The 15,010-nt window shown below is 45.0% G+C and overlaps 1 protein-coding gene across 7 annotated transcripts in view; it reads right to left on the bottom strand.

Moving 5' to 3' along the window:
- The window catches only part of RIN2 (Ras and Rab interactor 2), a 63,229-nt gene that overhangs the window by 3,997 nt on the left and 44,222 nt on the right, over nucleotides 1-15,010 (bottom strand). For all 7 annotated transcript variants that reach the window (XM_032104376.1, XM_032104375.1, XM_032104380.1 and 4 more), the window contains 3 exons: nucleotides 11,069-12,190; nucleotides 3,202-3,507; nucleotides 170-301 (listed from right to left, as the gene is read on the bottom strand). In XM_032104376.1, the coding sequence (XP_031960267.1) occupies nucleotides 170-301; nucleotides 3,202-3,507; nucleotides 11,069-12,190 (1,560 nt within the window). The remainder of the gene's footprint in view (nucleotides 1-169; nucleotides 302-3,201; nucleotides 3,508-11,068; nucleotides 12,191-15,010) is intronic.

The following is a 15,010-nucleotide window of genomic DNA, read 5'->3' as shown; positions in this document are numbered from 1 at the left end:
TCCCAAGCTTCAGAGGTGGATGAAATAAACATGGCTGCTTAAACAAAGTAAAACACAATCTGCCAGTGTTCATCAGCATCAAAGCAACTGCTGTTAGTGGCAATAAAGCAACAACTGAGTGTGAGATTTGTACTCTGGAATCACACAAACAAGTAAAAAAATTGATTACCTTCTCCATGCAGCAAGGATGGATCCAGCAACTCCATCATGTATTCGATTTCAGTATCCAGCTCCAGCATATCACACTGGGCTAGCACATATGTCAATACAGGCAGGAAGTCATCAGCTCCATACAGCCTCCCTGGGTTGAAGGGAATGCAGGCAGTGAGAGACAAACCACACTTTTTCACCAGTTCCCGTGTTTGAAAGGAAAGCACTCTTTTGTGCCTTCTCGAGCCAGCATGTCTGTGTTACTCCAGAACCCCCTGGAGTCACCAACGTGCAGCAAAGAGAACGTCGCCTGACACTCACTGCTCGGGAGACCGGCTCAATCCTGTCCTTCCAACAAGCACAAATCTTACGATGCACGCCTTGAGGCATGCAAGGGAAATTTAGAGAGTGGGCTCACCTTGGCACCAGCTCAACCAGTGAACTGGTGGAAAGGCTGCCATGCCAGACACCTGCACCGCTCTCATTGCCTGAGAGATGATGGATAGGCATTTTCTTTATACATCCAGGGATAACATCCACCTTCTGGAAGCATCCAGACACCAACACCAGTCTCTGAGTATGAATCCCACAGCAGAGAAGCCCAAGTATAAAAGCCTATTAGATTTGACAAGGAAATTCAACTCATTTCCTTGACAGAATAGTCAAAAACACCAGTGAGCAATGGCTCCTGCACCTGAAGGGAGCCTACAAGAAAGATGAGGAGAGACTGTAAGGGCCTGGAGTGACAGTGACCCACAAAGACCGTGCTGTACCAGGCCCATCCATGGTCCTGGCACTTCTCCTGCATTTTGATTTTCTGTTCAGAAGTCACTATGTGGCCAAATCTCTGGGTCTGGCTAAACGGTGCTTAGTGCAGAACTGATGTGATGGTCACTCGGAATCGCCCAGAGCAGGAGCCAACCTGCAACTCTGGTGAAACTCAAGTGACGTCAGCTGAAGCACACACCCCAGCTAACACACTTACCTGGCTGGGAGTATGTGGCAAAGCAGATACTCAAACAGCTGCTGGCTCAATGACATGTTAAACAAACTTTACATGACAAAACAAGACAGCCCAATGAGCATTTGCAGCATCTTAGCCCAGGTCTCCCAGTGCAGCACTTAACCAGCAGCAGCCTCTCAGTATTTTCCTTCTGCATGTTGGAAACACCTTACTCAATGCAATAACACAGTATTGTGAGAGGAATTTACAGAACTTCAGGCCAAGATTCCTATATCCATTTTTAAAATGCAGAATTTTGAAATGCAATAGTAAGCTGGGCAGGAGCTCAGTCCTAAATCTTGTAAAAGTACCTGGGGGGCTTTAAAAGCCACAAGCTTTCACCATTCATCTCAGATCTCCAAAGAAAGTAGGTGTCTTGATCTGCACCAGACCCAGCTGCACATGCAATGCTTCCTTAGAAAGACAACTGCCAAGCACCTGCAGCAGCTTATACACTCTTAGGGGGAAAAAAATCTCCCACTGCCACAGCTCTGCTACACCCTAGCTTGCTGAGTTCCACAGCAGTGCAAGAGAGAATGTCAGAGTTTCACCTATAAATTCACACCATCCAGAACAGCATTTTGGACCACTGACTGCTCAGCAGGTCTTGACTGGTCTGTAGTGCCATTTCAGTATTCAGGTTTCAAAGGCACTTTTGGATTCTTGCTACAGTGCAGAAACAGATGTCATTTCTGTTCCAAAAGCATGACAAAAAGTGTCCAAACGAGAATCTTCAGTGGCACAGCAAGCCAAAAATATTGGATTAGAGGCTGCTTTCCTCCACCCATTAAGAAGGAACTCTTGTAGTTGTCATATTGCATACACGCTATTGAATTACTATAGCTAAATATAGGGTGTTGCCTCTATTACAATTTGCAGAAAAATACTCATTTAGAATCAGTGTTAAATTCAAGGCTCACAGGACAGCCTTTCTGCCAGGCAATTTCAAAAGCCTACAGAGTTAAGGAAAGCTGCTCTTCTTCAGCTGCTTCACATCTGTAGGATGCTCTGCCTGGAAAACAATGCCCCGTTTTTCAACGCTATCAGTGGTGAACTAAGAAGTGGCGTCACACTGCTTTTGGTGTGGAATTATGCTAAACCCAGTCTGATTCATCAACCCCGAAGTTAAACATCCTGACTGATCCTAAGCTGAGGCAAAGATGTGGCAGATAGGGTAAAGTATCCTTATCTGAAAGCGTTAGGCTGACACAGCTGGCATGGAGACATCTGACTGACAATCAATCACTTCATACTCTGCAAGTCCAGTCCCACTTTCGAACGGCAAGATCTTCTAACATATCCTTTCCTGGAGTGTGTGTGAAGACTCCTCCCTTGGGTGGGAACACCCCTCACGGCCACTCCTGGAGGCTGAGCAAAAGAGATTTGCCCCCCCTGGTCGCTGGTCTCCGGAAGTAACAGCAGTCTCTACTCAGCAATTGCTTTGGGGTTTTTTGCTAGCTTTAATATAATTGCTTTATTATAATTGCTTTGATACAGTGTGTTATACTACACTACACTATACTAGTAGTTTTTACTTCTATGCTGTGTAGTAAATTATTCAGATTAAGATCTTTTTTGTCTGATCATTTAGCATAATAAATAATTTCTTTTTAATTTAACTACATCTGGTTTGCCATCCTTAATCCTGTAGGACAAAGTTGTACAAAGGTTCAATCATACCTCTATAATTCTTTGGCTTTAAACCATTGACAAAGTCTGGGCTAAGACTGACTCCAGCTGCACCCAGCCGCCTCTCTGAGAAGGAGTTTAGAGAGCAAGAGGGTCCTTCCTGCATCTCGTGATTCCATGGGAGGGCTTCTCTAATTCACTTTGTCTGAAGCTCCCACTCCACCCATGACAACGAGTTTTTAAGATGTGCGGCCGATAGATCAGAGACAGCGGGAAAGAAGGAGAGAGGAAGAATTCCTCTCAAAAGGACAAGGAGAGGCTACGAGAGCTTCAGCTGCAGAATGAGATGGTCTGATTGCTCTAAAAGACAACACCAGGTATGAAATACCAGTGAGCCTGAACTGCAGGAAGCACCATACCTGAGTTATTCTCCATAACAGTGTAAATCAATTTGCAAACTCTCAGCAGCAGCATGACTTTCTTTTCAGGTGAATACATCTTCTGCATAGTCATGAACTTGACTTTAATCTTTTCAACGTCCACAAAGTCTGGTGTGGGAACAAACACGCCCAGTTCCTGAGGATTCCTCTGCCGCACCAGCTGCAGGTTTTCCTTCAGTTGTTTCCAGGAACCATCCGTGGTATGAAACTCTTTCAACATCGCTTCAATGTGACCCTTCAACGGCTTCAGAATGCACTTATGCATGGCCTTCTCCAGCACAACATCTGCAACAGGAAAACACAAATCCAGCTGACTGCCCCCTCTAAAGCAGAGCCAGCATTAATATAACCATTCCCTAAAGAGAGCCTGCAGAGCAAAACCTACTTTCTACGGCCCATTTATTACACAAGCTGAGTTTCCAGATGTTTGTGTTAACAGAAAAACAAGAGGCAGAGTAGAATCTGTATTCCATTGTCATTTATGGCAATGTGGTAAATAAATAAAACCACACCCACACAGACAGACTAGGGATAGTTTAAAAAAAAAAAAAAAAAGCCACGGGTCTATTTAAGTTTTTCTTTTGTTGGTCGGAAGTCTGCAAGTTTTATTTTACTTTGAGTTTAGACTTTAACTCCCAAACTTAACGTAAAACACAGTGAAAATCATAATTTTTGTCTGCTTTGGCATTAAAGCCTATCCTTCTTGTATAGTTTCCATTGGAAACTATAACTCAACGAAGACTTCCTGAAACTTGGCTCAACTTTGTCAGGATCTTTATGAAACTCGACAGATTACAGGCTTTAAACTATAAATGAAAACCAAGCTGTGTTTTTCCAGCATCAGATTTCATCACACAAGCTTATATACAGCTTTGTCATCAAGTTTGAAGTTCTTTGGCAATAGTGTGCACATGGCACAGTAACCGCTAACTTCAGGGCTTATTTTTAATTCTTGTTCTACTCCAGTTTTTCTTTAACCATCATTCTCCATTTTCAAAGTATGGACTGTGTCAACAGAGAAAGCTCTTTGCTAAACATTTTCTCAGCAAACCTTTACTTCAAAAGTTGATTTCCTTTCCCAGCATCCTTATGGCAACACAGCTTACATTAGTTATTAGATTACATCGATTATTTGTACCATGGTGGGGAGCATGGTGGGGAATGTTCCTCTGCCATCCCCGCAGGAGAGTGGGGCAGGACCAGAGCCTAGAGCAGGCAGAGGAGCACAAGGACTGGGAGCACACAGAGGAGAGGCTGTGCCACTGCCAGATCACACGTTCACACAAATTAGCAGTGCACATTCCTGCTAGTAGCGGTGACTCATTAATGTTTCATTAAACCTCATGCCTGTCCCAGGCTCTTTGCCTGTACTTCTGTGTTTTTCGTAGACTATAGCCTCTTTCTTTTCCCCCTACTCTCCCTTCTCTTTTTTAAATCACACACTATTTCTAAGGCTTGGGATTTACACCCACACCCACACACTCTCCAAACAAGTGCTATTCTGTTTTCTTGCTTTTTGTGCTTTCATTTATCCTATCCTTGTGTCCAGCCCTTTTGCCTTTTGGGTCTCCATACCTCTCTTTCCCACATAAACACACCCTTCACACACTCCACATATGGTGCCTTGACTTCATATGTAGCATTTTTTCTGCGCTTGTCAGTGAAGGCACCAGTAAAGGCATGAGCAGTCTGAGACATGTTCTTGGTGGCCTCTCACACAGCGGCCGGGCCTGGATCCAGCCTCCCACCAGACCAGAGCCATCAATTACACATTAGCGGGTGGTCAAAGGCCTGATCCTTATCTATTGTACTTGGCAGAGCCACACAATCGCCACCAAACCGGCCAGGTAAATAGAAGCATCACCCTCCTGCACAGGGACAGAAACTGCCTCTCCCTGCCATCAAAGCAATCCTCAGGGCTCCCGGGGCAGAAACAATTGCAGAAACAATCTTCCACCAAGAAAAACGCACAGGTCTCACCCACAGGTGCGCTGGCCAGCTAAATTTCTAGAGAGTACAAATCGTTCCTTGCCATCTTTACTGATGACTATTTTTTTTTTTTTTTTGACAATTCAGCTTACTTTACTTCTACAACCTGGTTTTTTAAAATAGGAAAAACACCGACTGCTTCGCCTGTAAGAGGAACACCTCTGCAGTGTGCATTCCAACCACTTGGTCTTGTTTATTAAAGCAGCTGGCGCTGCTAAATGTCGTACAAAGTGCGAGAGCTCTATCCCCGTGAAAGCTGAACTCCCACAGGCTTCCACTGGAAGTTCTGCACATGAATACTGAGCATGAGCCATCCTTCACCTCAATAAAGAGGGGTCATCACCACGTTTGCTCACAGGAGCCTCGGAAAACTCAGTATGTTTCTGTATGTGACTGATTCTCTACGGGAATAGGAAGCAGAAGCAGCGCCGGCCCAGAAGCTAAAGGAACTGGATGCTGCTGGGAGAGAAAATTCCTCCCCAGAGCCCCAGTCCTTGGCTGGGGCCAGGCTCGTTGTCTGTAGGTGGGAAGTGGAAGGCTCAGGGCTTCTGCCCTCAACCCTTTGAAAGGTAGTGCCGCTTCCACAGATGAACCACGCAGATTTTTACAGCTGTGCAAGATGGCAAGGAGGTTTCTTTCACGTTTGCAATTTGTCACAGGCTCCAGAAGCAGTGCCTGGAAATTGCTTTGAAATTTGCTCGATCACGTTCCACAATTTCCATGGAAACCTGAAATCATTTTGAAGCAGCACAGAGGAAGGGATCACATAACTCATGTGGCTGTACTCAAAGCTCCACACAGGCACAACAAAACAAAGAAAAAACCACGACAAACAAAAATCCACCAAACCACACACAAAGAACCCCCCAAAACAACACACAACCTTTTTTTCTCCCTTATGAATTCTTGGCACAGACATAAGAACCACTGAGTTCTGCCCTCAAATGAAAAAGTGGCAGAATCTAACAAGCTGGTGAGGCTAACAGCAGCAAGATTGATGAGGGCTGGACTGTTTTGTTAATGGTCAACAGTAATACCCCTATGTGTCCTAATAAATACAAAGCTTATAAAGATTTTATATTATTATTAAAGCCTGGAAGGACAGCACTTCTTGTGATCTAAGTCTTAGAACAATATTCAGTGTCACGGCACCTACAAGCATGTTTGGGGTGAGACCATCCAACTAGCGGCCCTTTCTTCAGCAACTGCTGCTTGTGGCCACTTTCAATAAAAGTGTTTCTGGATATGATCCCAATTACCAACCAACTCTCAGCCGGCAGCGGTTTTTCACTGTTTGACTTCTAAGGGCCACAGAAAAGTATACAAGTGTTTCCCAGGCAAATCAGCATCTAAGTTGTGAATTGAGGTCTGATTCTTTACCTTAACATCTCTGCATATTTCTAAGACCCAAATCAGCAACAAAAATTCTGTTTACTTCAGATGCATGTTTTCAAATACCCTCCCAGGATGCTTACCACTCCAAAACCAAAACAGATACTCTGGAGATAATTTTTTTTTTTAACTGAATACAATTTGAGCTGAACACTGTGTATTGTTCCTGAAATGATGCTTATAATTAGCCTGTAGCCTCAAAATGGGAACTGGAAGTGCTTTGATAAATGAATTGTAAAGGCCAGCCAGCTAGTTTCGTTGTGACTCGTGGAAACACATCTGTATCCTGTGCTGACATGCTATTTTTGTTTTGCTGCCAACCACACAAGTCTGCATCTAGACAGGACAACATATTAGTCATGGCCAGTGTCCTTACACAGCCTCCTTACAACCCGCACTTCCTCAAACTGCAGGCACACTCTCACCTTTTCCAGGCTCTCAGTTTCCCTGCTACCTACCAACTATTGTTGCCCCACTGAGATGATGCCCCACTGTCAGATTCCAGTCCCTGGATTTATACACAAGCCCTGCTTACCATGGCCAAACCATTCATCAGGAAAATCAGGGGTCAGTAGGAGACCGAGTGAGCCTGAGAACCACCACAAAAAGGCACAGTCCTGCACAAGTCACACTGCCTGGGAGGTGAAAGCAGAAAGTTGCTCCGGAATACCACAGCATGTACATGCATGACACCTGGCTAACACTGCATTTGCTTTGTTCTGCATTTTCCTAATACCTTGTAAAGTTTGTTGACTGGCACGACCAACACGGATCTACTTGAAGATAGCTCATGTCAGGATGGCCAAGCATCCATTTCTTGGTGGGTGTCTACACTGCCACAGTGCAGACATGGGAATCTCCTCCACAGGAGCAACACTTGAAAGTAAGACCTCACACAACCCACATTCCTTGATGATCAGCACAACCCTGAAGACAGAGGTAGGACCGAGGTGGTTGACGTACGGGCAGTGGTGGCAGACTTAGCACCTAGGGATGAAAGGTAAGCCTCTCCTCATTTGACCTACATAAAGCACACCAAAGAATCACACAACTACCTGTGCTAGGTGTGTTCTGCTTTAAACATCTGTGGGTTACTTAAAACTCATGCCATAGCTGTGTGGTAAACACTTGTCTTCTCCTAAAGTAGCAGTAAAGAAAAGAAGCAGGGAATAAGTCACAAAGTAAATCCAAGGGGTGGCCAGAAAAAGAACCTGGTCCTCTGCCCCTGCTCAGTGCTTTTACCACTGCTTCCTACTTGTCCTATCCCGCCACTCTTGTGGTGAAAGGAGGTGCACTGAGGGACATGTTTGTCAGCGTAAACTCAACTTGAAAAGATGCTACAATGAAGGACAGGACACCAGAACAAATGTACAAGAACCTAAAAAGTAACACAGTGCAAAAACCAGCTGGCATGGGTTTTTCAAGCAGAAATAGTGACATACCATTCTAATTCCTTTAGGAGGATAATTGGATTAGTAAAGAAGAGGGGATCTGGGGTGGGCTGCCGCTTAACCTTTTTAAGACCCACAGGCTTAATTCTGTGCACCTTCCAGATAAACAAACAAGGGAAATACTGTCTTATAACCATAAGCAGGGTGCATGAACAGGTACATAAAATACAGCACTGAGAACCCAATTATCCATGCTTGACTGTCAAACAAGACGGACTTTGGAAAAGAGGTACCATGTGGGTCAGTCCTGGCCTTCAGTTAATTAGTATTTCCAGCTCTGTCTGCCTGCAACTCCTCTGTACAGACCCAAGGCCCTGCAACAAGGCATGGACTGCCAGTAAGGTGCCAACACATTCTCTCCAAGCTTCTTTTAACATCCAGCATTCGAATATCCCTTGCATATCAGAAATACCAGAACAAGTAACAGACACTATTGTTCAGGTACGTTCCCACATGATCGGTCAGTACCTTACTGACAAATGGTTTAAACCAGTCATTTCTTGGTTCAGGGCCAGATTCGGGCACTGAGACTGAAGTTGTTCAGATGTTAGATCCCACTTGGCGAAGTGACAACATTCGACTTGACTCCTTTCTGTTCAAAGCCAGGAAAAGATAAAAAGACAAACAAAAACTCCCAAACATTTGCTGATTAAGCAGCTGTGGACTATCAGGGTCTCCTCTGCTCTGACCAGTTCAGGTCCTTATTCTGTGGATACAAATTGAGGTGCGGATGTCTTTTAAAAAAATAAATTGCATTCATCCATAAAACAATAAAGAGCCACGTGCCTTACTCTTGATTCTGTCCCAACGCCTGGAGTCCCATTGCTTCAGGGAGGGTTAACAGCCTACAGTGCTAAGAATAGGAGGCATCTGTCAGAACTAATTAGAAACCCTGAAGCATATTTTGCCAGTGATTTTGCAGAAGTTTAACAATTTGATGGGACCCCTGTCTGGGAAACTTAAAAGATCTGCTGCAGAAGTCTTTTACTTGCAAGGGTCCACGGTGCAGTTCCGGAAGAAAAGCTACACGATCACAAAGGTCATTACAGAGACATGGGAAGAAGTTCCAAACACCGAGGGCTTCACTAAACTTGGGGGTGCTGCTCCAGCACCTACTGAAGTTCAGGAGACAAAAGAGGGTTAAAGTGAAGCCTGAGTGACTCAGAACGGAGGAGTATTATCCCAGAAGCACACATCCAGCACCAGGCTGACACATTAGAGGAAAAAACTGCACCACCTAAGTGTGAACTGACAAGACAGGATAAACGACTACTCACAGAGTTAAAATTTGGGCTGCAATTCCATACGGAAACAGTCAGGCAAAACTGTGGACAACAGGCAGGGCTCTACTTCATAAAAAGGTCTCTATAGGGATGACTAAATTTTGCTGTCACATAGTTATCTGCTTAGATCAGCAACATCTGATGCTCCTGATCCACTGCAGTTGTTTGCTGGCACAAGCCAAAGGCAGTAGGTGACTCAAAAGCAAGTTCTTCCTTTGTTTAAACCAGCCCACTTTATAAATTAATCGTGTTTAGCCACATGATAAAAATCAGACTTTCTGTCCCTGAAGAAAACCAGGGCAGTTTTAGTTGTTGTATTTCATAGCTTATGTTACTCCAAAGCCTGAAACATTTAATAGGAGACAACATTTTTTCCAGTCTTGGGAGACCCACAGTCCGATCAAACCACACCCTTGTGAAATGAAAAGTACACAACAAACCAAGCTTTCACAAAATTACAACCAAACTGCATCTGTATTGCTTTGTCAAATATCCAGCACTCTGCAGAAACTCAGGCAAAAATGCGCCTGCATCCCCCGCTTAATTTGGTGCTTTTTCTTCCATGTAACACCCACCTAACAGTCTTTGTTATTATAGTGAGAGTATTACATGTCTCTGAGTCTCAATATCGAGGACACTCTTCACATTTCTGTATTTGCTTTAGCATCCTTGTGACTTTTGCTTGACTTTGTGAAAATGAAGTTGAGGTTATGTGAGAATACTTCCTCTTGGTTGAGGACAGGCAGAATGTCAATATAAAATTACCCTCTAGTCCCAGAGAAAGAAGTATCTGCCAATTTTGCACTGAGCCAACTGTTGGGACACTGGGATATGGAGAAAAACAAGCAAATTAGGACTGAAGTGAGCTCACAAGGAAAGTATTCTGCCCTGAGGCGTGTTTACCTCTTAAATGTGGCTTACAGGCTCTTTTACAAATACTGCTCAGACTCTGCAAGAGAGGCAGCGAGATTTATGCAGCAACAGCAATTTCACTTTTGTGGATACACAAGTCTCTTTCTGCTGTTAAAACATATATTCTAACATATAGCTCATCCACAACCACTCACAAACACATATAAAGGAGTAGTACAGAAAACTGGGGATCAGCAGCCCCTTCTCTCTCTCTCTCTCACACACGTTTGTTTTCTAAAGCTCTTACGTATCCTTTTATTTAGTTTCAAGTGCTGGGATAGTACAGCTTTGCTAGAAGTGACTTAAGAATGTCTGGAAGAATCCGATTTATTTCAAAACTAAGTTGTCATAAAATGTCTCTCTGCTCTTAAATGTCACTGGTTCTGAATAAATTCTAGTTCTACAGCTACAATCCATACGGTTAGATTTGGCAATTTTAGACCAAACACTGAGAACTATGTCAGCCCAATTCAGGGAAAAATATATGTGTGCCAGCAAATAAAGGATTCTCTGTTGTTAACAGTACAGCAGCTAAAAAAGTAATAATCACGGGTAAAAAGTCCACATTGCACTTATTTTAAGGATAACTTCTTATGAACAACTTCGTAGTGTAATCATTTGAAGCCGATAGGGTAATTTGGGGTGGGGACGGGGTGGGGACGGGGGGAGGGGGATGTTGGTTTAAGACTCAAATACTCGGTGGCTCAAGCTCTACTAGCAAAGTTAGCCCCACCTTTCTGAACCGGACAAAGACTATCACTATAAAGACAGATCACACATTTTCACCCTCCCCCCAAAACACAGGATGGTGTTTCTTACCTATTTGGTCTTCAGGAATCAGTGATTCGATCGGGGGATCAAGTTCGGAGCTTTGGGACAAGTAGTTCTTGACTTGGGTCATGAACTGACGAATTGTTTGCAGCATATCAGTGCTCGAAACATGGCACTCCTTGTTTTCTTGGAGAAAGCTGACATAGTCCTGTACTAAGCATCCAAAATAGGTGCGTTTGTCCCGGGACATCTCTGCAATTTTCTTAATCATCCTCTTCTCGGGGGTCATGAAGGAACTGAAAACTCCGCTGACTTTCCGTAGCTGAGATTTCACAATCTTGGGGAGAACAAACGAACTGCTTCTTTTCTTCTTGGGCTTCAAAGGGGGTGCCATGCTCTCTTGGTCACTTTCCCCCTCAAAGTCCTCCAGGCTGCTGTTGGTGTCCCCCTCATAGCCAAAGAGCGGCATGCTCCGATCAAAGTCCAGCGAGTCCGACGAGGAGGTGGAAATGCTCATGTCGCTCAGTCTCTGCCGGCCTCCATTCCACGGGACGTGTGACTCAGAGATGGCAGCCGGCGTCTTTTTGGAAGCTGCTGGAGCTGGCTCGGGCAGGGTTTCACCTGGAACAGCAGCTGCCTTGGGCACGCGTGCGGAGCCAGGCCGGATCGCCGCCGTGCTCCGGGAGGCACCGTCCGCCTCGGAGCACACAGCCTGCTTCTTCAGCCGAGGAGGCGGAATCGGGGTGGGCTTGTTCTGCAGCAAATCCAAGCCTCTCTCCTTATGGTTGACTGTTTCTGGCATGCTCGCCTGCTTTATAGTCCTGGAAAGCTGTGGGCTCGTGAGGGTGCTATTAATAGCAGGAGGTGGCGGCCGGGGCGGGGGGGAGCGAGGCCTCGCTGTGCCATTCACGTCTTGAGTTCTCGGGCTCTGCCTTTTCAGACTTCCACTGACATCCTGGCTGTGCACTTTCAAGAAGAGGGGATTAATGAAACACAGCGCTCCGTTGGTCTGGCTGCACTCCAGCTCTGAAGGCGTTCTGGTTCGTATAGAATGCACTCCATTTATAAGGCAGAGCTGGCGTGAGTCTTTGCAAGCATTGTCCAAAGGCACAGGCCTACAGGGAGGTGAAGGATCCGGGGGGTTGCTGTTAGCCAGGGAGCTCCAAAAGTCTGAAAATCATCATTGCATTAACGTAAGAATGCAAAACAGCAGGCAGATGGCTTTCAGAACATTCTGCTCAACAACATCAGTTTAAAGTATCAAGAAATTTAGGCAAGATTTTATTAATTCAAAGGGGCAAAAAAAATCCAAGCGAACCTCTTAAAGCACCCCCTGACATAACTGCATGCTACATTCCTGGGGCTGCTCTTACCCATTTATAAATACCACGACCAATGCATAGCTTCCAATCAGCCCACTAAGCTTAAAATTTAACCGAAAATCAAAGAAAGGAACAGAGACTGTAACATAATACTTTTTACTGGCTTGAGACCGAAATGAACACAAACTGCTCACTAGCATCTCACTCAGGAGCAATAAGGCAAGATTCTCAGCTGGTATTAATAAGCTCACTTCATTAAAGACAATAGTTGAGAGTATTTACACCAGCTAAAGGCCACTTATGGAAACTCTACAAGTATCTTGGTTCGGTTTCTTTTCCTAGTGAACGCATGAAACTATACATGAAAAGACAGATCACAGTTTGCTGTGGTGCATGCACACATCACCTTCAGCTGTGCAGACCAAGTATTCAAGTGTCTGATAAGGGCATTGGCCTGCTCCCCTGCCTTTGCCATGGGGACGTTTTGCCTGAGGATACAGACATGCGGCAACACATAAAGAGACTGAGTGTGCAGTCCCACACCAGCAGCATGGAAAACCTATGCTACCCCAGCAAGTTGCAGCTGCAGCCTCTGCACTTATCCCAGCAAAATGGCAGCATGTTTGTGCAACCGAGTCACTGCTAAAGAGCATCGGTTCCTGAAGGTATGAAGACTGAAACCAGATGTGTCCTTGAAGGCAGCAATCATGCTGAAATAAGGGCAGAATACCAGAGGAGGGAGATTTAGTTAAAATTTGCCAATCATGACATGGTCCCTTTTCCCACAGAGTCTCAAGATGCCTCACTGGAGGCAACTGAGCAATGACACCTCAGCCCAACTGCATGAATGTGAAGCATCCACAACAGGTCCATGCCCAGCCACCGTGTCCTGCCTGTGGGGCAGAGGACAGGAAATAGCCCATGGTGACAGGCCATGTATATAGACAGGCACAGGCATGTTTCTCTACATAGTCATGCCGTGTTGCTGGTGTTCCCAGCTTCATGACTTCACATCCTGCCTGCAGATCTCTCAGTCCCTGTGCTTGGCACGTGGCTGCTGCAAACACATGTGATATAAGCACTGCTGCAGGTGAAACACAAGGGAGACTGAGAGGGAATCTTATGTTCAGCACATGAAACCGTACAGGTTGGCAACAGCCTTGAAATCTTTACCTTAAGGTCCTCCTGATGCGGGGTTTGATGGGCTACGTGCTGTTGACCTGTGTTGTGCAGCTCTCCCTCTGAGCCTACTGCACAAGAGAGCTCTGAAAGGGAATAAAACCCTGTGCTCACGCACCACGGTATTTTGTGCCTATGTGTTCCTCAAAAAATCCTCACACTTTAAAGGAAGGGCTGTTGGGAGTTTTTAGGCCTCTCTTGAGTCCACAGCATCGAACAGCTGACTTTCTGGTGCGCTCTTTCTGCACGTGGACACCTAAAACTCCATCAAAATCTCAACTTTGTTGCCTGGTTGTAGCTTATAGAAACTGTGATCTTAATCTGGTGTGTATGAGATAATTGATCCCAAATACAGCAATCACACAGACACTGATCCATCAATCTCCTCCTCAGCTTTCAAATGCAGTAGCTAAAGAAAAAACACGCACAATGCAGAGACTGTTTAAGAGCAAGACTAATTCTGCAGCAAGCAGGCCACAGTGCTCTGGGGTACTGGTGACAAAGTGCGGTTAGCCTGGAGGGCTTGATCAACATTATCATTATCATCCCCTCTGGAGAGACTCACCTCGTGTTACTTTAAGGCTCCCCTGGGCCACTGGGAGATGGTCTTCATTACACCGTATCCCAATCAGACTTGTTACTTTCTTTTTGCCATCTCAACACTGACCTCAATAGTACCATATTTGCCTCTACTCCCATGATAATCCATACTTTCACCTGATTACCTAAACTTGCAGACAAGCAGTGCAGAAGTAATTTATCTCCTCTCTAAAACAAACCCTTTAATTGCATTGCTACTGCAGCATACCAAAATGCAAAGCACTGCAATACATCCCCGTGTATGACTTTACTGCAAAGTCCCACCAAACAGTTCAAGAGATCCTCATGCTAACACTGATTTAGAGAGGATCCTTTTCAAAATCAAAGATGATTTAAAAAATCTACTGCAACAAAGACTGCTGACAGTCAACCTTCCCTTCCTGGAAAAGGGAAATGAGGCCACTCAGCACTTTGCTCAGTGTGGAGTTGCTCAATGATTCATCTGGGTGGTGCCCAAGTTTCAAATCCCACCAGGCTTTGCATCCATCTCCTCCGAGCTCAAGGTATGCTTTACAATGAGCCTGTGTTTAGCTGCAGCAGCCGAGCGATGCAAGAACATGTCCTTGCCTTGTCTTTTGGACATGTCCTTGCACTGTCTTTCGGTATCTTAAGAATTTCGCCTAGCCCATGCCCATGGATACATTCTGCAGATCCTATTTACACACTCCTCATTTTCTAAATATGCCACTTCATTGAGGCACTGATCTCAAAATTCACCATTTTAAGTCTGCATGTCAATCTGAACAGAAGTTTTATTAACAGGGAACCTCAGCTCCTACACTCTCCTCACAATAAATTATAAAGCCAGTGCCTGCTATATGAGCACACAGACAATGTTAGGTCTTGGAGCAGAAGCAACATCAACCTCTGTGCGGGGACTGTGAGATTT

The sequence above is a fragment of the Corvus moneduloides genome, chromosome 3 (genome assembly GCF_009650955.1).
Source record: "Corvus moneduloides isolate bCorMon1 chromosome 3, bCorMon1.pri, whole genome shotgun sequence".
Taxonomy (NCBI): domain Eukaryota; kingdom Metazoa; phylum Chordata; class Aves; order Passeriformes; family Corvidae; genus Corvus; species Corvus moneduloides.
This window is presented reverse-complemented; position numbering and strand designations above follow the sequence as displayed.